General features: G+C 42.0%; 1 protein-coding gene across 1 annotated transcript in view; it reads left to right on the top strand.

The window, feature by feature from the left end:
* The window catches only part of KCNT2 (potassium sodium-activated channel subfamily T member 2), a 1,265,156-nt gene that overhangs the window by 947,170 nt on the left and 292,681 nt on the right, over nt 1-25,305 (top strand). The window contains exon 23 of the mRNA XM_040359820.1: nt 3,676-3,777. Within this exon, the coding sequence (XP_040215754.1) occupies nt 3,676-3,777 (102 nt within the window). The remainder of the gene's footprint in view (nt 1-3,675; nt 3,778-25,305) is intronic.

Raw genomic sequence — 25,305 nt, 5'->3', positions numbered from 1 at the left:
TTCTTTATTAGGGCCTAGGAAGACCATATAGTACACATCTACAAGAAAAAAAGCACCACTTACAAATGTAATCAAATTACATATTAGATGTGCAGACAGTATACTCTACGTGCAACTATACAGTATATTCACTGTGCATGACCCACCTCAATGCAAAACCACCCATGCCTGTCAGCTACCTGGGCGGTTCCTGGAGCACTGAAGCACTGAAGGAGAGGCTTGAACATAGAGATCCAAACACCAAATATCAATTGTAAATATCCACCCAATGTTCATCCCTCTAACAGACAGACAGCATTTCCATATGTAAAACGTACTATGGGCTAAAGGACGCTCAAGTCAGGCAAAGGCTTAAATCGTCCATTGATGTTATATATCATAGGATGCAGGAAGGCATACAATGAAACTAATGGCCTGGGGTTATACATTCAGAGAGTGTTGCCTTTAAAATAAGTTATCCCACACTCAGGATTAAGGTGTTCTTAAAGCGGAGGTCCACACAAAAGTGGAACCTCCGCTTTTTGGAACCCTTCCCCCCTTCGGTGTCACATTTGGCACCTTTCAGGGGGGTGCAGATACCTGTTTAATACAGGTATTTTCACCCACTTCCGGACATAGACCCCCAGGGGGGTTACGCCACTTCCCGCCACCCCCTCACTGTCTTCTGGGAAACACACAGATCCCAGAAGACAGCAGGCACCAGTGAGGACGCACAGCACGACTCGCGCATGCGCATTAGGGAGACGGGAAGTGAAGCCGCACCGATTCACTTCCTGATTCCCTCACCGAGGATGGTGGCGGGGGCAGCCGAGACCAGAGCGATTGATAGGCTCTGGCTGCCGAAATCACGGGCACCCCGGACAGGTAAGTGTCCATTTATTAAAAGTCAGCAGCTGTAGTATTTGTATCTGATGGCTTTTAATATTTTTTTTAAGGCGGACCTCCACTATAATTACACCTATGAGGCTATATATATATATATATAGAGAGAGAGAGAGAGAGAGAGAGAGAGAGAGAGATAGATTTTTATATATATATATATATATATATATATATATATATATATATATATATATATATATATATATACACATTAGAGTTTAATGTATCAGAAGCACCCAACATGGCCACCTATATCACATATGTCTATATAAAGAAAACTCACTGATGAAATAATTAGGCGTAGAAAATTTCCCCTGAAGCAATGGCATCAACTACTAGGTGGAAGCATCCACCATTATGTAGCAGTCATTGTTTAGAAACACACTATAGGTAATAAAAAACGAGCTATAGTTAGGACCCTTCTAAAGCATGTAAGTATATTGGCGCCCCATTGAAAGTAAACTATACCTGCATCTTATGCGTCCTGCACAATTCCTCACTGTCTCCGGTCAGCTGGCAGAGGGATCCACCATCTATCCTTTTATGCTCCCTCCACCCAACTAATTTACCCACGTGGGGCGTGTCAAGGCGGTGGCAACCCCAATGGGCGGTTGCACTAATGCCGCTTCAACTTTGCGCGCTGGCACATCATGCGCACATGCTCCAGGTGGAGCGCTCCACACTACGGGACAGCAAAAAGCATTGCCCGTCTGCATCATCGGCTTTGTAACCAGATGGGTGGGACAGTGTCCCTGCACATCATAGTGTACCATTCATAAGGTCCATGTTTAATCCCCTTAGTACCTAAAAATGATGGCAAAAATCTTATTTCTTTGGGGTGTCTGCTTTACAAAAAAGTGCCATTTCAGAGGTTTTCATACAGTGAAACTGTTTTTTTTTTATTATAGTAATATATATATTTTTTTAAAACAGTGTTTTTTAAATGTTACCAAAAGAATGCTATATCATAAAAAAAATCATATAGAACTCATTTGGGTGCAGCATTGAATGATGGAAAAAGTGTCAGTCAAACTATAACAGCGCTGAAAACTTAAAAATGACATGGTACTTAAGTGGGGTTAAAGAGCTGAAGGTGAGTGTATACTTCATCATCTACATATTTACCTTTGGTGTCCGAGGATCTGGTCCCGGCATTGTTTAAAAGGTGCTTCCAACACCTTCAGGAGCTTTTGAAAGCCCACTGCACCCTTAGTGACACTAATGCCACGTACAGACGATCGGACATTCCGACAACAAAACTGTGGATTTTTTTTCTGACGGATGTTGGCTCAAACTTGTCTTGCATACACACGGTCACACAAATGTTGTTGGAAATTGCAAACGTCAAGAACACGTGACGTACAACATGTACGACAAGCAGAGAAAAATGATGTTCAATAGCCAGTGCTACTCTTCTGCTTGATTCCGAGCATGCGTGGAATTTTGTGCGCGGAATTGTGTACACATGCTCGTAATTTCCGACAGCAAGTTTTGTTATCGGAAAATTTAAGAACCAGCTCTCAAATTTTTGTTGTTGGAAATTCCGACAGCAAATGTCCGATGGAGCCTACACACGGTCAGAATTTCTGACAAAACATTTGTTGCCGGAAATTCCAACCGCGTGTACGTGGCATTAAAGGTTCGGTTTTTATTTTAAGTAACAAACATGTCATACTTACCTCCACTGTGCAGTTCGTTTTGCACAAAGTAGCCTTGATCCTCCTGTTCTGGGGTCCCACGGAGGCTCTCGTGGCTCCTCCCTGCAATAGATAACCCCCTCTGGGAAGCTCTCTCCTGAGGGGGTTACCTTGCGGGCGTGCTCCCGTGTCATACACTTGGCGTCCATATCAGCCAAATGTATGACTCGACCCCGCTCCCGACGCCCGTATCATTGGATTTGATTGACAGCAGTGGGAGCCAATGGCTGTGCTGCTATCAATATTTCCAATGAAGAGCCGAGAGGCTGTGAAGAGAGCGACGCTGGATCACGTCCATGGAAATTCGGGGTTTAGGTAAGTAAAACGGGGGGACTGGGGGGCCAGACACTGCAAGGTGTTTTTTAATCTTAATGCATAGGATGTATTAAGGATGTATTAAGGTGAAAATACACAAAGGTTCACAGCACCAAAACCACATTCACTTACCTTCCTACTCACTTCAATGCATTTAGATGAAATGAAGAAAGATTTGAGGTAATAAAAACGATTAACTTTGCTTATCCATGAGCACGATATCCCAGCTTATCTTTATAATGACTGTTATGCAAGGACTGAGCCAGGATTTTCTACTGGGGATCCTTGCTGCTGGAGACCTTGATATGTATAATCATTTGAAGGTTTGGTGGATACTAACTTGGCTTTCAAGAGCAAAACACGTTGTCACTTTTGCTTTGTCACTTTTGCTTTGTCTATCTTAATCAGTGAACATGTAAATAAATAAATACAGATTAGACATTATGTTTGAATAAAACTAAAATCTTAATTCAGCATATCAGATAGCAACATACAGTATTCAACTAATTTCCATGGGCAAATTGGTGTTTATCAGTGAAATATGAAACTTTGCCAATGGGAAATTAGGAAAATAAGTCAATTAAGCTTAATCTACTTGTAAATCACTACCGATTTAAAAAACTGGTTAATAAATGTTCTGCAGCTTGTTGAACAAAAGACACAAAAATATACAGTATACTGCTTATTTATAATATTATGCCATGCTGATAATTCATGTTCCAGAATACTGTACCATAGTGTGTTTTGTTTTCCTTTCCTTGTTTCCTAATTCTTGTTTCAGAAAGAACGTGAGCGAGGATCTAATCTGGCATTTATGTTTCGCCTTCCTTTTGCTGCTGGCAGAGTATTCAGCATCAGCATGTTAGACACACTCTTGTACCAGGTAATGTAAAAAGAGGCAAGATACAGAGGGATGAAAAATTGATGTTACTGTATGCTTTACTTAACTCTTTCTTGCGGAATATAACTAACTCTCCGGATAGATGTATTCCTTATATTTAAAGAGAAGTATGTTTTTTTTTTTCCAGATTCATACTTACCTACAGTAGGTGGATGCAGCATTGGTCCCCACTTCTTCACTGAGAACCAAGTGATCGATCATCGTAGATGGCTCGGTTCTCACAGCTCCCCGAGCAGAGAGCTGCTGACTATAAATCAGCAGCTCTCCTCTCTGCCCCCACCACACTCTCTGAAGCACTGAGCTGTGGAGGGGTGGAGAGCAGCCGTCTCAGGCTTTCAGCAGCTCGCTGAGAGGCTGAGATGGGTATCAGTTCAGGCACCTGGTGGATCGAGACTTTATAGTTGTGATGACACGGTGCCTGGACTGATTCCTGTGACATCAGCGGAGAGCAGACTTTAGCCCGATCTCTGCTGAAAATGGGTCACAAGAGTGCAAAACGAGAAGCTCTGGAGAAGGAGAAGCTCTGCCAAACGAGCTCTGGCTGGACTTCTTTAAGTACAATTTAATTTCACATACATTTTCTCTTTGTAAATTAGAAAGCATCAGTATCTGAAAGCATTCACATATAAATACTATAAGAACACGCTGTATATAATGAAGAGATGAGCTGAACCACTCCCTGTTCAGTTGGCAGCAGAACTCGCGAACAAGGGGAAAAGTTTTAAACCAAAGTCTATAGGAGCCAAACAGGAAAAAAATAAAAAGTGCTAATTTTGAAGGCTTATATGCAAGTAATTGGTCATAAAAGGGGTATGGGGGCATGGGTACTGCCCTGGGGGACATGTATCAATGCAATTTGTTTTTTAAATTATAATTTTTTTAGGAGCAGTGATTTTAATGATGCCAAGAATGCACTGGTCCATGACATTACTAGGGGGGCAGGGCCACCTGTAAACATCACCTGGTGACCCCGCCCCTACCTATATAAAAACTGTCAAAGCATGGAGGAGACTTTCAGTGGGTGGCCTGTCCTAGAGGGCGGATCGTTTTTTTTTTGTGGGTGTGCAGGCGGCGTGATTGACAATAAATTTACATACATAAAGTATTTGTCAAAAACGGTATCTGTGTTTTTATTTTTTCTGTACACTTTTTTTTTAAAAGGTTAGAGGTACTATGTACCCTTACCCATTCACATGGGGGGGCAGGATCTGGGGCCCCCCTTGTTAAAGGAGCTGCAGTGGCTCAACGCGATTGGCATTGCGCTGACAAGCCATTCACCTCTGCAGCTAGGGGTTCGGATCCCGGTCTCGGCTACATGTGAATTGAGTTTGGTGGTCTCAGCCCGGCTCCTGGTGGGTGTGCTATGTGAGGTAAGCCTGCACTTAGTACGCCCACCCCCCTCCCACAAAAACCACCACACTTACACGCACTCGAAATTGGGTTAACATGCACGCACTTTGACCACGCGGTCTCTAAAAAGAGAGGCGAAGGACTAACAGGGCTGGTTGAGCGGGCTAGATCCTCTCACTCCCTTATAGGGAGTCCCTCTGCCCCGTTGGGCTTCAAAGCGGGGTAGGGCGGGCTGTGTGGGAGGACCCTTCACGCACCCGGCAATGCCACCCGGGGCATGGAGAAAGATGGCAGATTGCCTCTGGGGGAGGCCTGCCTACTCCCAACTCCTGCAGTCCGGCTCCTCTCTCGAGTACACGCACAAAATACACTTAAAAAAAAGAAAAGAAAAAAGGGGGCTTCCACATTCTGATAAGTCCCCTGCCTGAAGACCCTGACAACCACAGCCCAGGTTTGCCAGGAAGAGGCCCTTGTCTCATCAACATGGGGACAAGGTGTTTTGGGATGGGATGGGGGGGGGGGGGCACATAGTGCAATAATTCTAGGGCCATCATTCATAATTAACTGTAAACTGATGACTTGTAAAGGCTTTTAAAGTTTTACCTATTGACAGTTTGAAGTACTGTAGTTTGTGGCTGTTACACTGGCACATGCAATTTTAAGGCTTGACATCTGTTTGCTTGACACAACCTCATCTTTAGTTGCAAAAAAAAAATGGTATTACAGTATATTTTGTTTGTGTGCGTGAACATTTATTTGAATGGATTTTTAGCCGAAAATATGTGTTTGATAAACAGCCACGCTAATATCACGTTTTTTTTTTAATTTAATGCAAAATGTATAATTTATCATTCTGTAGTCCCAAAATAACAGTTAGGAGGTCTATCTAGATGTTTTGAAATAACACAGTATAACCGTTGCACTTATTGAACAGATAGAACACAGCATGTTCAGTGGTATATTTAAAAGACCAAAAGATAGCAAATAGAGGAGGTAAATTATTAGGTTATACATATACATTAGAAAAACTGCCTTATGCCGCGTACACACGATCGGTCAACACGATGAGAACAGTCTGATGGACCGTTTTCATCGGACCAAACCGATCGTGTGTGGGCCCCATCGGTTATTTATCCATAGGTTAAAAAAAAGCAATCTTGTTTTAAATTTAACTGATGGATACCTAACCGATAGAAAAAAAAACGATCGTTTGTAGGCACGTCCATCGGTTAAAAATCCACGCATGCTCAGAATCAAGTCGACGCATGCTTGGAAGCATTGAACTTTGTTTTTTTCAGCACGTCGTTGTGTTTTACGTCACCGCATTCTGACACGATCGTTTTTTTAACTGATGGTGTGTAGGCACGACTGACTATCAGTCAGCTTTATCGGTTAACCGATGAAAACGGTCTATCAGACTGTTTTCATCGGATGGACTGATCGTGTGTACAGGGCATTAGTTTGTGAACACTCAGCGCTTTACTTTTAAATAACTGCAAAACACTTAAAAAATGCTTTCGAATTTGCTTTCACCATCTATGCTGATGTTCTCAAAATAATTATTAATTATACCTTATCTATTAAGGCCAAACTCCAGCGGTAAACAAATATATTTCTAGCATTAACCACTTGAGGACCGAGCCTCTTTCTGAGATTTGGTGTTTACAAGTTAAAAAAAAATGTTTGCTAGAAAATTACTTGGAATCCCCAAACATTATATATTTTTTTTCTAACAACCTAGAGAATAAAATGGTGGTCATTGCAATACTTTTTGTCACACCGTATTTGCGCAGCGGTCTAACAAGAGCACTTTTTAAAAAATAAAATAAAACTTTTTTGAAATAAAAATTACGACAACATAAAGTTAGCCCAATTTTTTTATATTGGGAAAGATAATGTTACGCCAAGTAAATTGATACCCAATATGTCACGCTTCAAAGTTGCGCCCGCTCGTGGAATGGGAACAAACTTTTACCCTTAAAAATCTACATATGCGACGTTTAAAAAAATCTACAGGTTGCATGTTTCAAGTTAGAGAGGAGGTCTAGAGCTTGAATTATTGAATCATCTTCCCCTCACTCGTCTCCAGGCCACTGACGTGAGAGGATCCGATCACCTCCGCCAACAGCTCATGTAAGCGGTGGAGGGCACTGGAGAGCGGCGGGAGGGGGGCACTCTCCCACAGCCGATAAAAGTGATCTTGCGGCGTATCTTGAAGAGGATACCGGGTTATGGTAGCTAAAAAACCCAGATCATCTCACCAAATATGATGGATATGCAAAAGAAGAAAGGCAGAATCTAGTGCTCTCTGTTTAAAATGTTTAGTAATATATAAAAAAGGTATTTTATAAACTCACAAAGATGGGGCTGTAAGCCGTACAAGCAGAAAACACATTTTAGAGACAATAGGTCTCAAAATGGCCACGATGTAATGTCAATACGCAGGCTCAGTCCCCCTAGATGCGTATCGTCAAAGCATTGACTTCTTCAGCAAGGGTAAAGCTAGAGATGTACACCTGATGTTTATATAGTCCCTGATTTCCCTAACACACATGGGCGGCTAATAAGCCCTTCCCTTAAACACTCCCACAGTAGGTTGTATGTATAAGGATAGAGGGCCAGATTCACGTAGAATCGCGGCGGCGTAACGTATCGTAGATACGTTACACCGCCGCAAGTTTTCATCGCAAGTGCCTGATTCACAAAGCACTTGCGAGAAAACTTACGCCGGCGGCCTCCGGCGTAAGCCTGCGTAATTCAAAGGGGCGTGTGCCATTTAAATTAGGCGCGCTCCCGCGCCGGACCTACTGCGCATGCTCCCTTTTGAATTTCCTGCCGTGCTTTGCGCGAAGTGACGTCATTTTTTCGAACGGCGACGTGTGTAGCGTACTACCGTGTTCCCGGATGTCTTACACAAGAAGGAAAAATTTTTACATTTCGACGCGGGAACGACGGCCATACTTTATACAGCACATACATGTGCTGTGTAAAGTTAGGGCACCTAAAACGACGACTAACTTTGCGACGGGAAACTAGACTAGCAGCGACGTAGCGAACGCGAAAAACCGTTGTGGATCGCCGTAACTACTAATTTGCATACCCGACGCTGGTTTACGACGCAAACTCCCCCCAGCGGCGGCTGCGCTATTGCATCCTAAGATCCGACAGTGTAAAACAATTACACCTGTCGGATCTAAGGGCTATCTATGCGTAACTGATTCTATGAATCAGTTGCATAGATACTCTGAGAGATACGACGGAGTATCTGAGATACTCCGTCGTATCTCTGCTGTGAATCTGGCCCATAGTCACTAACACATTTAAATGGGGAAAGAGAAAAATGTAGTTTAAAACACAAATTCAAAACCGGAGCATTAATTAATATCCACTGAATTGCATCACAGACACCTTTTACATTAATTTAGCTATTGGAGTAGGGGAATATCAATAAAAAAAAGTAATAGCGTAATCAAGAAAAAAAAAAAAAAAAAAAAAAAAAAAATATATATATATATATAACAGTAAACCAAATTAAATACAAATACAAATCAAAAAAATGTAATTAAAAATAAATATAAATAATAATAAAAAAAAATTAAATACAAAATAACAATAAAATTAAATAAATGAGAATAAAAATCTAAATAGAAATAAAAATGAATGCAAAATACCAATAAACATAAAAAATTTATATGAAAATGGAATAAAAATGATCTATCTCTAATAAAACAATTAAGTTCGAACTCCACGTTAAAGCCTCTAGGTACAAGAGCCTTGGCCTAAAAATATCCAAGACGACTCTCTTTTACTAGTTGTCTAATAAAATTCCCCCCTCTCCAGTGTTTCTCCACTCTATTCCCCAAAACTAAGAAAGAGCTAAGACATTTATTATGAACGTGTTTAAAATGTTTAGACACATTATGTGTACCCACCCCTTCTTAATATTCCTAATATGTTCCTCCACTCTGATATGTAGGGCTTTGGATGTACAGCCAATGTATTATAGCCCGCATCCACACTCCAACATATATATCACCCCAGCACAGGTGATGAGGTCTCTGATTTGGTACCCTTTCCCTGTGCTAGTGGATATGAACTCTTTCCTCTTTTTAATATTAATTGCAGCGTGCCGACATGTCAAACACCTACCACACGCATGAAACCCTGTAAAAAAAATCAAAAGGCATACTTTTCTTCTGTTTAGGTGAGTCTTTCCTGTAAATAAAGCCAGGGTAGGTTGGCAAGAGAGGCCCCAATATTTTATCCTTCCTAAGAATACTCCAATGATTTTTTAAAATCTTTTCTACATTCTTAAACTGTACATCGTAGTCCAAAATAATTTTATACTAGAAAGAACAACTGTTGCCTCTATGGCCATCCTGTACAAGTGATTGTCTGTCCATTTCAGATACTTTATTCTAATCATTTAAAATCGCCGAGGGATGGTAACCTTTTTCAATACATCTATTGGCTACGATATCAGATTTTAGTAAATAATGTGATAGTTTGGAACACCCGCAAATGGATAAACTGTCCCTTGGGAATTATATTAAGCCAGGCATGGTGATGACAGCTGTCTAGCAGCAAATAGGAATTCCTAGGGTAGATTTAAAGTGATTTCTAGAAGTCTATCACCATCCCTAAATATCTCCAAATCAAGAAACACTATTTGGTCAATGCTTATAGTCCATGTTAATTTGATATTCTTTGAATTGCCATTCATCTTTTGCCATAAACCAAAAGACACCTGGTCACCTTTCCAGATAATAAACAGGTCATCTATATACCCTTTTATAGCATACAAGTTGCTCTGGGCGCTCAACTAATATTTATTCTGCCTCCTAACAAGCCATGAATAGGTTCTCCACACTAGGTGTGAACCTAGTCCCCATGGCTACGCCCATGGTTTGTAAATACAAATTACCACTATACCAAAAGTAATTGTGCCCTAAACAAAATTTTAAGCTCTCCAGAATGTATTTTTTATGGTCATTGGTCAATTAAGAACCTTGCAATGCCCATTTTATAGATTTTAAGGCTTCTTTATGCCCTTTGATTGTGTATAATGAGCCAACATATGCTGTTGCTAAAATACATGATTGTGACTGGAAAAAATGCATATATTGAGAGTCCAAGGGCTGCACACCCCAAAAAGTAGCAAAAACAAAAAATGGAAAGGTTCCCCCAGGGGGCTTTTTAGCGACATATTGTATTAAATATATTAAATTCAAAGACATGGAAATGTATAAAAATAAATCTTTACTTTACCTTTGTATCACAAAAAATTAACATACAAATGGTTGTGGTATTAAAATGATAAACTCTGGTTACAGACAGGTTAAGATATATGTCGACAGTAATTAAATATTCAACAATACAGTAGAGTACATAATATGCCATTGGTGAAGTAACTTCCATATGAGTACCCCGACGCGTTTCGACCACACATGGTCTTCTTCAGGGGGATTTGTACTCTGGTAAAATATATCAAAAGAAATATATTAGGATACTAACATTCTGGCAGAATGCTGAAATCCATTATAAAGGTAGTAGGGATATATTTACCACTCGAAGCATAATAAAAATAGCATATAACCAGAGATGATGGCCGTGGTGCAAATGAAAGATCCGGAAATCCTCACAAATCGTCCCCCAACCAACATAGGCTTGCAAGGATTCTGAGGTGTGGACCTACGGGGGGGGGGGGGAGGGAGTCGACGACCAATAATAATTAAGAATGTATTTGTAATAGAAATAATGTAAAATGATAGTGTACTATTAAGGTCTTAGCATAAGTATATATAAGAATATGATGGGGTATATACTGTAGGTATTATTGATACTAAAATCGGAATATCATGTTATTGTTATTTTTAATATACCAAAACCTTTGAATTGTTGGTTTAATATATAGGTGAATACGGAAGGGAATATGCTGCTGGTAAATGAAGTGATTGGAAGGGATGACGTCTAATGTTGGATGATATGTTTAGTGTCTTTAATATATGCTTCTGTTCGTACAAACAACGGCTGCAGAAAATAGTCTATATATTGGCGCAACCTCGCACACACAGAGTCTATCCCATTAATAATGGGTCTTCCTGGAGGTTTGACTGGACTGGATTTTGGGTAGAAAATATATTATTGGAGTTCGACAAGCCACTGGATTAAGATATAATGCTTCTTTCTTATTTAGTAAATCTCTCCTTTCTCCTTTTTTTAATCAGTCTATCCAACCTATCATTATATTCAAAAAGTGGATTTTTAGTCAATAATTGATATGTACTGGAATCTGATAACTGCCTTTCCATTTCTTCCTCATAATAACATTTACTCATAATTACCAACCCTTCCCCTCTTGTCGGCAGGGAGGATAACTTCATTTTTTTGTTCAATAGCTTCAATACCCTACTGGGGTGATGAACTTTTCTAATCTTAAAGTGGTGGTTCACCCTAAGTTTTGACTTGTGCTGAATCAAACTGGTAGCCAGAGACAATAAATAATCCGTTGTTGTTTTTTTTTTAATCTCTATCCTTACCTTTCTAATGCTGCCGTTTGTGTGCTGTCACTCAATATTCCCCTCGGGAGTGGGCGTGAATGTTCCTTTTCCCCCACCGCTATGTCTCCTGGGAGTGAGGCATGAGAATCCCAGGAGACGCGCTGTGCTTACGGCTTACGATATCTCGCCGTTCACGTGATTTGGCAAGTGGGTCATGTGACGTGGGCGGCAACAAATTCTCCATTTTAGGTATGGGAACACATTTGCCGTATCCCGGAAGAATACACTGTGGGCTTCACAGTGCCCAAATTTAAAATGGAAACGTCCATCGCTTCTTTTTATAAAATATCGTTTCCTCGAGAACACTGACTACGACGGCTAAAGGAGTGGGACACACTGGTAGAGGAGTAATAAAGGTAAGAGCGTTAGAAGAATGGCAAAAAAAAAAGAGATAATCCACGGAACCCCCGCTTTAAGACTTTCTAAATCCTCTACTACCATTTTACAGAATACTTCTAAATATTTATTATCATGTTTAACCCCTTAACGCCCGCCGCACGACTATTTACGTCCGCAGAATGGCACGGACAGGCAGAAGGACGTATATATACGTCCTTGCCTTCTAGCGGGTGGGGGGTCCGATCGGGACCCCCTCCGCTGCGTGCGGTGGGCGGGTTCCCTCGGGGAGCGATCCAGGACGATGGCGCGGCTATTCGTTTATAGCCGCTCCGTCGCGATTGCTCCCCGGAGCTAAAGCACAGGGAGAGCCGTATGTAAACACGGCTTCCCCGTGCTTCACTGTGGCGGCGTATCGATCGAGTGATCCCTTTTATAAGGGAGACTCGATCGATGATGTCAGTCCTACAGCCACACCCCCCTACAGTTTTAAACACACACTAAGTTAACACTAACCCCTACAGCACCCCCTGTGGTTAACTCCCAAACTGCAACTGTCATTTTCACAATTTAAATGCATTTTTTGCTGTGAAAATGACAATGGTCCCAAAAATGTGTCAAAATTGTCCGAAGTGTCCGCCATAATGTCGCAGTCATGAAAAAAATCGCTGATCGCCGCCAATAGTAGTAAAAAAAAAAAAAATAATAAAAATGCAATAAAACTATCCCCTATTTTGTAAACGCTATAAATTTTGCGCAAACCTATTGATAAACGCTTATTGCGATTTTTTTTACCAAAAATAGGTAGAAGAATACGTATCGGCCTAAACTGAGGAAAAAAAAAATTTTGGGGGGATATTTATTATAGCAAAAAGTAAAAAACATTGCATTTTTTTCAAAATTGTCGCTCTATTTTTGTTTATAGCGCAAAAAATAAAAACCGCAGAGGTGATCAAATACCACCAAAAGAAAGCTCTATTTGTGGGGAAAAAAGGACACCAATTTTGTTTGGGAGCCACGTCGCACGACCGCGCAATTGTCTGTTAAAGCGACGCAGTGCCGAATCGCAAAACCTGGCCTGGGCATTTAGCTGCAAAATGATCCGGGGCTTAAGTGGTTAAAGGGTTAAACATTGGTCTGTTTTTTTAAGGTAGAGAAACATCCAGTCTCTCTTAACGGGGGCCTGGTGTCAGGCTTAGAGATAAAATATGTTTTTTGATTCAGAGTGTGCATACATTTCTGAACCTGAACATATGTATCAAATTTGTTAAAAAAATTTACTGGAGCATACTTTAGACCTTTGTCTAAAACAAAGATCTCTTCTATATTTAATTCTTGTCCACTAATATTAAAAATACCTATTGCCACTTTCTTTTTTTTGTTCCCTCCTCCTTCTCTTTCTCTTCTTTTGGACTTCCAACTAATCCTTGATTGTTCTGTGGGTTTGTGGGTTTCCCGAAAAAAAAAAAAAAAAACACTTGTCCAATTCTTTCCAGTTTTGGTTCCATAAAGGGGAAAGTTTATACCCTACTTTTTTTTTATATATTATTAAACATGTTAAACATAGAGCACTAGATTCTGACTTCCTTCTTATGCATATCCATCACATTTGGTGAGATGATCGCGGTTGTATCTCATGTGAACAAGCGTTTTGGAGGAGGAAAGTGATTACCAGCACCGCACCAGCCCTCTCTATTATCTCCAGAGGGGAACACTGCTGATTTGACTCAGGCCTCGTACACACGGCCGAGGAACTCGACGTGCCAAACACATCGAGTTCCTCGGCCAGTTCAGCACTGAAGCCGCCGAGGAGCTCGGCGGGACGAGAGCTCCCATAGAGCAACAAGGAAATAGAGAACATGTTCTCTATTTCCTCGCCGAGCTCCTCGTCGGCTTCCTCGGCCAAAAGTGTACACACGGCCGGGTTTCTCGGCAGAATTCAGCCAGAAACTCGGTCGGAAGCTGAATTCTGCCGAGGAAACTGGTCGTGTGTACGGGGCCTAAGATGTGAGGCGAGCAGCCTGTGATAATGGTGGAGGAAAGCACAAGCATTTTTGGATTTTGCACCGTTGATGTATTGATTTTTTTAATTCACTTCAATCAGTCACAGATATTATATGTGAACTTTCAGCAATATATGTTTATTAATTACCATTTTTACACGTTTATTATTATTGAGATTTTTTATAGTGCAGCACTAATCTATTGATTATTTGCACCTTTGAAGTGAGGTGAGGACAGTGCAGTGCAGGTACATTATATGATTGATTTTTATCTATTTTTAATAATTTTTAAAAGGAGTTAGTTAACTATTATGTCTCTATATCCTGTAAACAGTAATTTCAGCAAAACATTTTTTTCCTTTACAACTCCTTTAACCCTCCTGGCGGTATCCCTGAGCGTGACTCGGGGTTGATTTTTTCTACCAAAATCGGTAACCCCGAGTCACGCTCGGGGTAGATATGCAGAGCCTGCAGCGCGCGCTGGCTTACCTTCTCCTGGATCCAGCGATGTCACCACGCTGTGTGAGCGAGCGGGACCTCGCTCGATTCACACAGCATCCTCCTGTGCCGCCGATCTTCATTCCCTGCGACGTTACGACGCACGGGAGCGGAGATCGGCGCCAAATTCAAAAAAGTAAACAAACACTATACATACAGTATACTGTAATCTTATAGATTACAGTACTGTATGTAAAAAAAAACACACCCCCCTTGTCTCTAGTGGTCTGCCCAGTGTCCTACATGTCATTTTATATAATAAAAACCTTTCTTTCTGCCTGAAAACTGTAGATTGTCCATAGCAACCAAAAGTGTCTTTTTATGTCAAAAATGGTTTTAGATCAGCTAGAAAACAGCGATAATAAATTATAATCACTTGCAGAATTGTGCGATAGCGATTTGCGGGGAAATTCGTCATAAAAAAAAAAAATAATGACAGCGACAATTCTGCAACTGAGCAAATTTCAGTGATTTTGAGTTGATTACATTATTGAGTAATTTTTATTTTAATTATATTATTACTTGCTATAATTATTTATAATTATTTATTATATTATAATTTAAAAATTTGTTTTTAAAAAAAATGTCATACCCGGGATGCCTATTAGATTCTTGTTTGGTCAGATTTAAGTGAGTTATTCCTAAAAATTACAGGCCTTACAGTATAAAACACCAAATTTCCTTGCAAATAATTGTACCGCTTTCAGCATGTTTTTTCAGAAAGAATCATACCGCCAGGGAGGTTAAGGGAAATGGTTCGGTGTTTACAAAATATGATTTTAATTGGTTTTATAAGGTATACGTGGTAGGGAATATCTGATTTTATCAACAAAGAACTGTTCAGAAATATATCTTTTTAAATGGCATTTGTTGGTACTATAAAGGCGGTTATATTAAGAAGCAATGTAAGGCAGTTGTGTATATTTTTTATATTATTAAATGTTTTTGTAAATACAGAGGAATAGGAATAAAAAAAAGTCTGGATAGAATTATAAATCCTTTGAAAGATAGACAGTTCATATGCAAATGTGTACATCATTTTTAAGCTTTTTAAGTTGCATGTAGTTTACCATTAAAATACCACAAGGTAAACAGTAGGGATGAGCCGAACACCCCCCAGTTCGGTTAGCAACAGACAAGAACACCATTAAAGTCTATGGGACACGAACATGAAAAATCAAAAGTGCTCATTTTAATGGTTAATATGCAAGTTATTGCCATAAAAAGTGTTTGGGGACCTGGGGACATGTATCAATGCAAAAATGTTTTTGGGAGCAGTGATTTTAATAATGCTTAAAGCGGGGGTTCCGCAGGATATCCTTTTTTTTTTTTTTGCATCAATCGTCAGGGCTTACCTGTTCCATTGCACTGCCCGGGTGTCCCACTCCTTTAGCCCGCGTAATCGGTGTAATCGTGGAAAGGATATTTTATATTCTGATGCGATGGACAAAAAAATAAATAAAAATGGTTTGTTTACTGTCAATGCCTAGCAGTTGCATTGACAGAAAGTGTCAAATTAGGGTGAACCACCGCTTTAATGTGAAACAATAAAAGTGAAATATTCTTTTAAATTTCATACCTGGGGAGTGTCTATAGTATGCCTGTAGAGTAGTGCATGTTTCCCGCATTTATAACAGTCTCTGCACAAAATGACATTTCTAAAGGAAAAAAAGTAATTTAAAACTACTTGTGGCTATAATAAATTGTCGGGTTCTGGCAATACAGATAAAACTCATTGAAAAAAAACGGCATGGGTTCCCCCCAGTCTATTACCAGGCCCTTTGGGTCTGGTATAAATATTAAGGGGAACCTCCGAACCAAAATAAAAAAAATGCATGGGGTCCCTCCATATTCCAGATCAGGCCCTTCAGGTCTGGTATGGATATTAAGGGGAACCCTGCGTCAACTTTTTTTTTTTTAAATGGCTTAGGGGTCCCACTCAAAATCCAAACAAGACCCTTCAGGTCTGGTATGGATCTTAAGGAGAACCCCATGCCAAAATAAAAAAATGGCGTGGGGTTCCCCCAAAAAATCCATACCAGACCCTTATCTGAGCATGCAACCCGGCAGGCCGCAGGAAAAGAGGGGGGGATGAGAGAGTGCCCCCCTCCTGAACCGTACCAGGCCACATACCCTGAACATGGGGAGGATGTTGATGGGGAAAAGGGCCTCATCCCCACAACCCTTCACCGGTGGTTGTGGGAGTCTGCGAGTGGGGGGCTTATCGGAATCTGGAAGCCCCTTTAACAAAGGGGACCCCCAGATACCGCCCCCCTATGTGAATTGGCAACGGGGTACATTGTACCCCTACCATTTCACAAAAAAAGTGTCAAAAATGTTAACAAAACTTGGGACAAGTACTTTATTAAAAAGAGAAAAAAATTCCAGCCATGAAATCCATTCTCGTTCTCCAGTGAGGATACAACGTGAAACCCGTGTTGTGTCAGAGGGGGCGGGGTCACCCGTACATGTGATTGGGTAACCCCAGCGTTTCCCTGGTGCATCAGAGGTGGGTGGGATCAGGCTGGAGCTTGTCATTCATCAGATACCTCCCGTGGAGGCAGGATTGTGTCAGCGTTGTATACTCACTGGAGATCGAGAATGGATTTACATTGCTGGAATTTTTTTTCTTTCTTTTTTCTTTTTGATAAAGGACTTGTCCCAAGCTGTATACTGTGGTTTTTAACATTTTTGACACTTTTATGTGAAATAGTGGGGGGGGGGGGTGGGGGCGGGATCTGGAACTGGATTTTAAACCTTGTCTTGTAGGTATAAAACAGTAATATCAGCTAAAAAGTTGTTTATAACAACTCATCCTAAAAACTATTTTGAACTGTAAGCTTCTAACAGAACACTTTTATTTACATAGTAGATACGTCTTGTATAAGGCTCCATCCTTGGGCCCCTCCTATTCTCACTCTATACCTCTTCATTGGGCCTGTTGATAACCTTCCATGGCTTCCAATACCACCTCTACGCCGACAACACCCAGATCTACCCCTCCACGTCTCAACTCACCCCCTCAATCTTTCTAAAACTTAGCTTGTTATATTTCCTCCTTCCCGCCCCCCCTATAACTTTACCATTAAGATCAACAGCACAACCATTGGTCCCTTCACATATGCCAGGGTGCTGGGTGTGATCCTTGACTCTGACCTCTCCTTCAGCCCCCACATCCAATCACTGTCTAAATCCTGCCACCTTAACTTCCGCAACAACTCCAGAATTTGACCCTTCCTGGCTACTGACACCACAAAACAACTTATTCACTCCTTAAATATTTCCCGCCTTGACTACTGCAACTCTCTCCTTAATGGCCTACCCTTATGCAGGCTATTCCCCCTTCTGTCTATTATGAATGCTGCTGCTAGACTAATACACCTCACTAACCGATCCTTGACTGCTGTACCTCTCTGCCAATCACGTCACTGGCTTCCCCTACCCCACTGTATAAAATTCTAAATGCTAAACACAACATACAAGGCCATTCACTACATCACCAATCTCATCTGCAGATATTGCTCAATTTGTCCCCTCTGCTCCTCCGAGGACCCCCTGCTCTCTAGCTCCCTTGTTACCTCCACCCATGCTCGCCTTCAGGACTTCTCCAGAGCCTCTACCATCCTCCAGAATAGGGATGAGCTTCGAGTTCGTGTCAAACTCATGTTCGACTTGAACATTGCCTGTTCGCCTGTTCAGCCAACAGCGACAAATTTGGGGTGTTCGCGGCAAATTCGAAAAGCCTCGGAACACCCTGTTAAAGTCTATGGGAGAAATCGAAAGTGCTTATTTTAAAGGCTAATATGCAAGTTATTGTCACAAACTCTGGTGAACGGGAGTGAACCACAACTGCGGTTAAGGAAAGAATTCAATGCACCTCCCTATGTTATGTGAGATTTCAGTACTGGGCCCCAGGCGTCACTCCAATCAGAGAACAGGAGTTTTGGGGGTCACTGCATCATCTCTCTCACATATAGGAATGTGTTGAGCTACTAAAGGCGGAGGTATTACAACATGCCACTAGCGTAGAAAATGTATAATAAAGATAAACACGCACAACTGCTTACAGATTTCAATGCAGGCACTCTATGTATAGTGATTATGTGATAGTGATAGTGATCAGTACGGGACCCCAGGTGTCACTCCAATCAGAGAACAGGAGTTTGGGGGTTCTCTACATCATATCACTTTAACATAAAGGAATGCATTGGACTACTAAGGGAGCAAGTATGAGATACCTTCGAGCCTTAGCATGAAAATGTTAGAGCGAACATGCTCAGCATTTTAGGGACAAAGCACATATGTCAGGCACGTAGCAATTAAGAATACTGTATGCAATTACTATATGCGTAGGAGAGGCAAGAATAGCTGAACTGAGTTGAGGGTGTATGTCCCCTTAAGATATTCTACAGCGGACAGCTGAAGACACACTAAGTAATCCCAGGCAGCAAAATAGTATTCAATAATCCAGATTTAAATACAGTACTTGATAAGGGTAATATATGAAGCAGGTAACTCTAAGCAGAAATAGTGCTTATCATTTTGCAGAGGAACTGTGTTGTAGTTTCTTTAGTGCAGGGTCTCCTGGTGGGGGATATCTTGTGGTGTCCGCAGCAGGTCTAGTAAGCTGGGCAGCGTAGATCAAGGAGTGGGATAGGTTCCACAGTTTAAGTATAGGTAGTAGCTTTAATTTGTTTGTAGCCATGCCGGCTATGGCTGACAATAATAGAACAGTGTGCAGTCTGCACACTGTTCTGTTTATAGGACCCAGGCAGGTGTAGTGCATAAGCACTAATACGAGGCACACTTCCGCGTTCCACAGTGGAACGCACATTACGCCAGGCGATGACGTCATCGCATGGTCGCAGTATGCGTTCCAGCCTGGAACGCAATATGGCGCCGAGAGCGCCTGTTAGGCCGGGTACACACGAACAAACATGTATGGTGAAAGCGGTCCGTCGGACCGTTTTCACCATACATGTCTGCCAGAGGGCTTCTGTACGATGGTTGTACACACCATCGTACAGAAGTCCGCGCGTAAACAATACGCGGGGCGTGTCCGCGGTGTCGCCGCGTCGATGACGCGGTGTCGCCGCGACAATGACGCAGCGACGTGGGCGGCCCGCCTTTAAAATGCTTCCACGCATGCGTCAAAGTCATTCGACGCATGCGAGGGACGGCGGGCGCCTGGACATGTACGGTAGGTCTGTACTGACGACCGTACATGTCCGAGCGGGCAGGATTCCAGCGGACGGTTTTAAAACACGTCCAGGAATATTTGTCTGCTGGGAAAAGGCCCGGCGGGCAAATGTTTGCTGGAATTCGGCCCGCTCGCGCCCCCACACGACCGAACATGTCTGCTGAAACTGGCCCGCGGACCAGTTTCAGCAGACATGTTTGGTCGTGAGTATGGGGCCTTACAGTTATTGTCCTAAAAAGTGTTTGGGGACCTGGGTCCTGCCCCAGGGGACATGTATCAATACAAAAACAGTTTTAAACGCGGCAATTTTTTCTGGAGCAGTGATTTTAATAATGCTTAAAGTGAAACAATAAAAGTGAAATATTCCTTTAAATTTCGTACCTAGGGGGGTTGTATAGTATGCCTGTGAAGCATACCATTTCACTAAGAACGTGTAAAGAATTGTAAAGATAAAACACACACACCGTGGAAAAGTTATTAAAAAAATAATAATAATCCAGCGGTGGTAATCCACTCTCGGTCTCCGCTCCAGCGTTGTCAGTATCCTGCGATGGGTGATCTCCTCTCCGCCGGGGTCCAGCGATGAGAAGATCTCTTCATCCAGGTCCGGGATCCAGAGCGCACACATCGCCGGCCGCCTGTCTCCACCGGAGACAGCCCGGCGAATGACGCAGCTGGAGCCAGTGACAGCTCTTATATAGGTGAGGCGGGGCCATCTGTCACGTGACCCCGCCCCCTCTGATGCAAGGGAGAGCCTGGGCTTCCCCAGTGACGTAGTCAGAGGGTGCTTCAGAGAGGGATGGGGTCACGTGATGGGTGGAGACAGGCGGCCGGTGATGTGTGCGCTCTGGATCCCGGACCTGGATGAAGATATCTTCTCATCGCTGGACCCCGGCGGAGAAGAGATCACCAGTTGCAGGATATGACAACATTGGAGCAGGGACAGAGAGTGGATTACCACCGCTGGATTTTTTTTTTTTTTAATAAAGGACTTTTTCCACAGTGTGTGTGTTTTATTCTTACAATTCTTTACACGTTCTTAGTGAAATGGTAGCGGTACAATGTATCCAAATTACCAATTCACATGGGAGGACGGGATCTGGGGGTCCCCTTTATTAAAGGGGTCTTCCAGATTCCGATAAGCCCGCAGACCCCCACAACCACCGGGCAAGGGTTATGGAGATGAGGCCCTTGTCCCCATCAACATGGGGACATGGTGCTTTGAGGGGTCACAGACCCCCAAAGCATCCATCCAATGTTGAGGGCATGTGGCCTGGTATGGTTCAGGAGGGGGGGCGCTCTCTCATCCCCCCTCTTTAACTGTGGCCCGCCAGATTGCGTGCTCGAAAAAGGGGTCTGGATTTTTGGGGGAACTCCACGCCATTTTTTTTTTATTTGGGGTGGAGTTCCCCTTAAAATCTACACCAGACCTGAAGGGTCTGTAATAGATATTTGGGGAGACCCCCAATTCATTATAGCCGCAAGTGATTTTAAATGACTTTTTTCCTTCAGAAATTACACTTTATGCAGAGACAGTTCTAAGCAAGGGAAACATGCACTGCTTCACTATACACTCCCCCCCCCCCCTAGGTACGAATTTTAAAGAAATATTTCACTTGTATTGTTTCACTTTAAGCATTATCAAAATCACTGCTCCCAAAAAAACTTCTGTTTTTAAAACTTTTTTTTTGCATTGATAAATGTCCCCTTAAACACTTTTTAGGACAATGACTTGCATATTAGCCTTTAAAATGATTTCAAACGTTCGAGTTCCATAGACTTTAATGGGGTTCTAAAGTTCACACAAACTTTTGGTCTGTTCGCAGTTTCTGGTGTGAACCGAACGGGGGGTGTGTGGCTCAACCCTACTCTGGAACTCCCTGCCCCGGTATGTCTGATCAGCCCCTAAACTGCCCACCTTTAGGATATCCCTGAAAACTCACTTATTCAGTGAAGCCTATTCCACACCCACCTAACAACTGTCCCAGAGCCACCCCCATCAAATCATTCACTGCATCTATTACCTTTTGTACCACCACCATAGGCCTGCGCACAGGGTGTGCCAGGTGTGCCCAGGCACACCCTAATCATCCTGTGCAGCACAAATTCCCCCAACTGCCCTAGCTCCTCCCCTTCCCGCGTCACAGCGCTTCCAGATTCCCTCCTCTCCTCTCCCGCCTCTCCTCATTACTGGCCCCTTCCCTTTCTGAAAGAAGATTGTGAGTAATCTGTAGTGTGTGTTTGAGCTTTGGAGTGCACACCCTAATGCAATAGGCTGCGCACACCTATGACCACCACCCTTAAAATGTAAGCTCTATGAGCAGGGCCCTGCTGTCCCTTCTGTATTGAACTGTACTGTAATTGTGCTGCCCCCTCTACATTGTAAAGTGCTGCGTAAACTGTCGGTGCTATATAAATTGTTAATAATAATATATGTCTTTTGACTTTATTCTATGGTAACTGTAGTGATCATGCTGTAATTTACTTTTGATACTTTTTAATCCAAGGTCAGTTTGGGTAGCGGATGTTTGCAAAAATGTAACACTATTGGAATTTTTAATCCAAGGTCAGTTTGGGTAGTGGATGTTTGCATAAAGATTAACACTATGGTAATACTAGGGAATAATTAGGAAGTTTCAGAATCTCTCAATCCATCCAGTTTATTGATAAATGAGATGCTCTCTTTTCTACTTACCTTGGTACCCATGATGCAGAGAATTATTGAAATGTTTCAGCTCCATCTTTCATCCTCCCCATTCTAAAACTGTAAAAATTATGTATCAGCCATAGATGTCTGTGGGATTCAATAACATGCAGTTGAAAGCAAATGCAAATCACTTCATTATTTTCAATTAAAGTCATAATTTCTTGTTATCCTGGATCATCATTGGGGTCCTTTTTAAAGAAACTAGCAGTTTCTATTTATCATAGTTTCCATAGTGTCACAGGGAAATTGGTCCACCTTGGAGCTATGTAACTGTGCATGTGTCATACCTGTGGGATTCCCATGTTAACTATAAATCAGTGTAGTAGGCACCACTACTTCAGAGTTTGGGGCTAACTTCAGAGTCCTATGCTGAGTGGTTGCCCTGCTATACTGTATTGTGAACACAGGAGGTTACTCATTTGGCACAGGCACCATTCAGAGAACACTTTGCATTTTCTTTATTAAATGAATACAAAGCATTCTTTAATTGGGTGCATTGAAGAAGTAGGACAGTGAGGTCACAATCTTCACCATGTCCAATCAGAGAACATTTTGGATTTATTAAGAAAAATGCATAGTGTTCTCTGAATGGTGCCCTTGCAAAACTGGTGACTTTCTGTGTTCAATAAACAGTGCAACAGCCACTGGAAATTGGTGGCAATCCCTGTGGTATTAGTGATTACTACACTGATTATCTGTGGGGATCCCACAGGTACGATACATACATGCAGTACTCATATTGGCCCAAGCTGGATGAAAAAAAGACCATATCTAAACTTCAGCTTTAGACTTTGCCTGTGTTACAAATATAGATGACACACTGAATAAATGCATTAAATTAATTTGCTGACACAGTGTAACCAGAATAGAGCGTTAATTGAATTCAATGCACAACTTTGATTGTGAACTGTTCTTAAGTTGATAATAAAGAGTAGTCATACATAGAAGTTGCTGCTGAGAATACAATTTTTTAAGTAAAACAAAAAACAGAAATCTGCCCCTACTGTATATTTGTACTAATTTCCCAGGTTATGCTGACATTATTTTAGGATAGTGTTACATTTTTTTCCACTGAAATTTCAAACCTAAAAGAAAATCTCTGATTTCATTAAAGAAAAAAATATTTATTTTAGTACATCACGGGCCACCAGTAATTACTACATGGGCCACCTTCAGGTGATGGACACTGGCATAATCAAGACCGGAAGTCCCCCTCTATATAACCCCTCCCACATCAGGAGTACCTCAGTTTTTTCACCAGTGTCTAAGGCGTTAGTCACGGTTAACATTGCACTCCCCATAAGGGTGCTGTACAATCAGATCCATTCAAAAGCCAAAACAAAGGCAAAAGTGTATGGTACCCGAGCCTTGATACTGAAGAACAAGGTCTTGCCTGTAACGCTTCTCTTTGGAGAGCTGGGCCCAGCTTGGTCACATTGCTATACCACAGTTTGCTCTGGCAGGGTGCTCTACAGGTCCAAGGCAGTGGACCCTACAAATTAAAGGGGACCCTGTCCTTGAAGGTCTGGCATGGCTCCAAGCCCGCTGTGATGGGTGAAGATTGGATCACTGTGTTAATTCCAGTAGTACCCTGTGGCGGGAATGGTAAGTTAAGAGGATCCCTTCTGGGCTTCTTTTTATGAATAGTTGATGTCTTGCCTGTACTCTCTCCTACCACTAGAGGGTATGAAGTAGCATACTTGGTGTCAGCATCCCATGCCTGCCTGGTTAAGGTCTCTCAGCAGCGCATGTGGAGGAGTTCCTTTCCCTCTTAGGTCGTCAGCCACCTAGGGAGGGGGGAAGAGTTTGGGGTTCCACCAGCAGTGATACTTCTGCCCCCTCCTCCCTCCCGCCGAGATCCCCGAGTGGATCGCCACAAAGAAAACCCTCTTCTTATGTGAAAGGGATGCCACAGGGGCGGGGAGCGGCGTCGCCGGTGTGCACGTGGATGGGTGTGCGCGTTGCCCTACGGCGCAGACGCAAACCAGTTTTTATAAATTCAAGCCGTGTGAATACAGGTGTCTTTTTGTCGGATGTTGGTGTATAATGATTTCACATCTATAGTGATCAGGCTACTATTGTCACCAACTGAGATCTGCTGTAAGTGATTGATAACATCCTTACTGTCCTTAAGATTGCTCGGACTCTCGCTCATCAGAGGTTGGAGATACACATCAATGTACCCACCCAATGTTGTGAATAAGGAATTTATCCCACTCAGTATGGGTCTACCTGGTGGTTTCTCTGCGTTTTTATGCACCTTAGTGACTTGGTATAGCACTGGCATAATTGGTGCATCGAGAACCAAATACCTTGATTTCTTTTTAGTCAGCATATCACCTGCTTCATTCACCATATTCTGCAGTGCTATCTTTAACTCTTTTGTTGGATTTTTATTGAGTTTCTTATCTCATCACTATTATAGATATATAGATGATATACTGATCGTGTCGAAGGGAACAACAACATCTCTTAACACATTTATCGAACATATTAATCGAAATCAGTACGGAATTACGTTTACGGTCAATGTGCATGAGCAACAGTTTGATTCTTTGGACTTGCATGTATTCAAGGATGGTGATAAACTTTTAACCAAAACTAATTTTAAGAACACTGATATGAATGGGTACATTCCCAATCAGAAACTGTTCAGTATACAAAGACCACATAGACCAGACTGATGTGTTAATTCAAAATTTTCTGGAAAAAAGGGTACGCCCGAGGCAAACTACTGGCTGTTAGAGATTAAGTACCACGACTGGATAGAGGGACACTTCTAGAATCCAAAGTAAAACAAAAGACAACACGGGACATCACCTTTATAACAGGCATCAATAAACAGTATAAACATCT

Source organism: Rana temporaria, chromosome 7 (genome assembly GCF_905171775.1).
Source record: "Rana temporaria chromosome 7, aRanTem1.1, whole genome shotgun sequence".
Lineage (NCBI taxonomy): Eukaryota > Metazoa > Chordata > Amphibia > Anura > Ranidae > Rana > Rana temporaria.
This window is presented reverse-complemented; position numbering and strand designations above follow the sequence as displayed.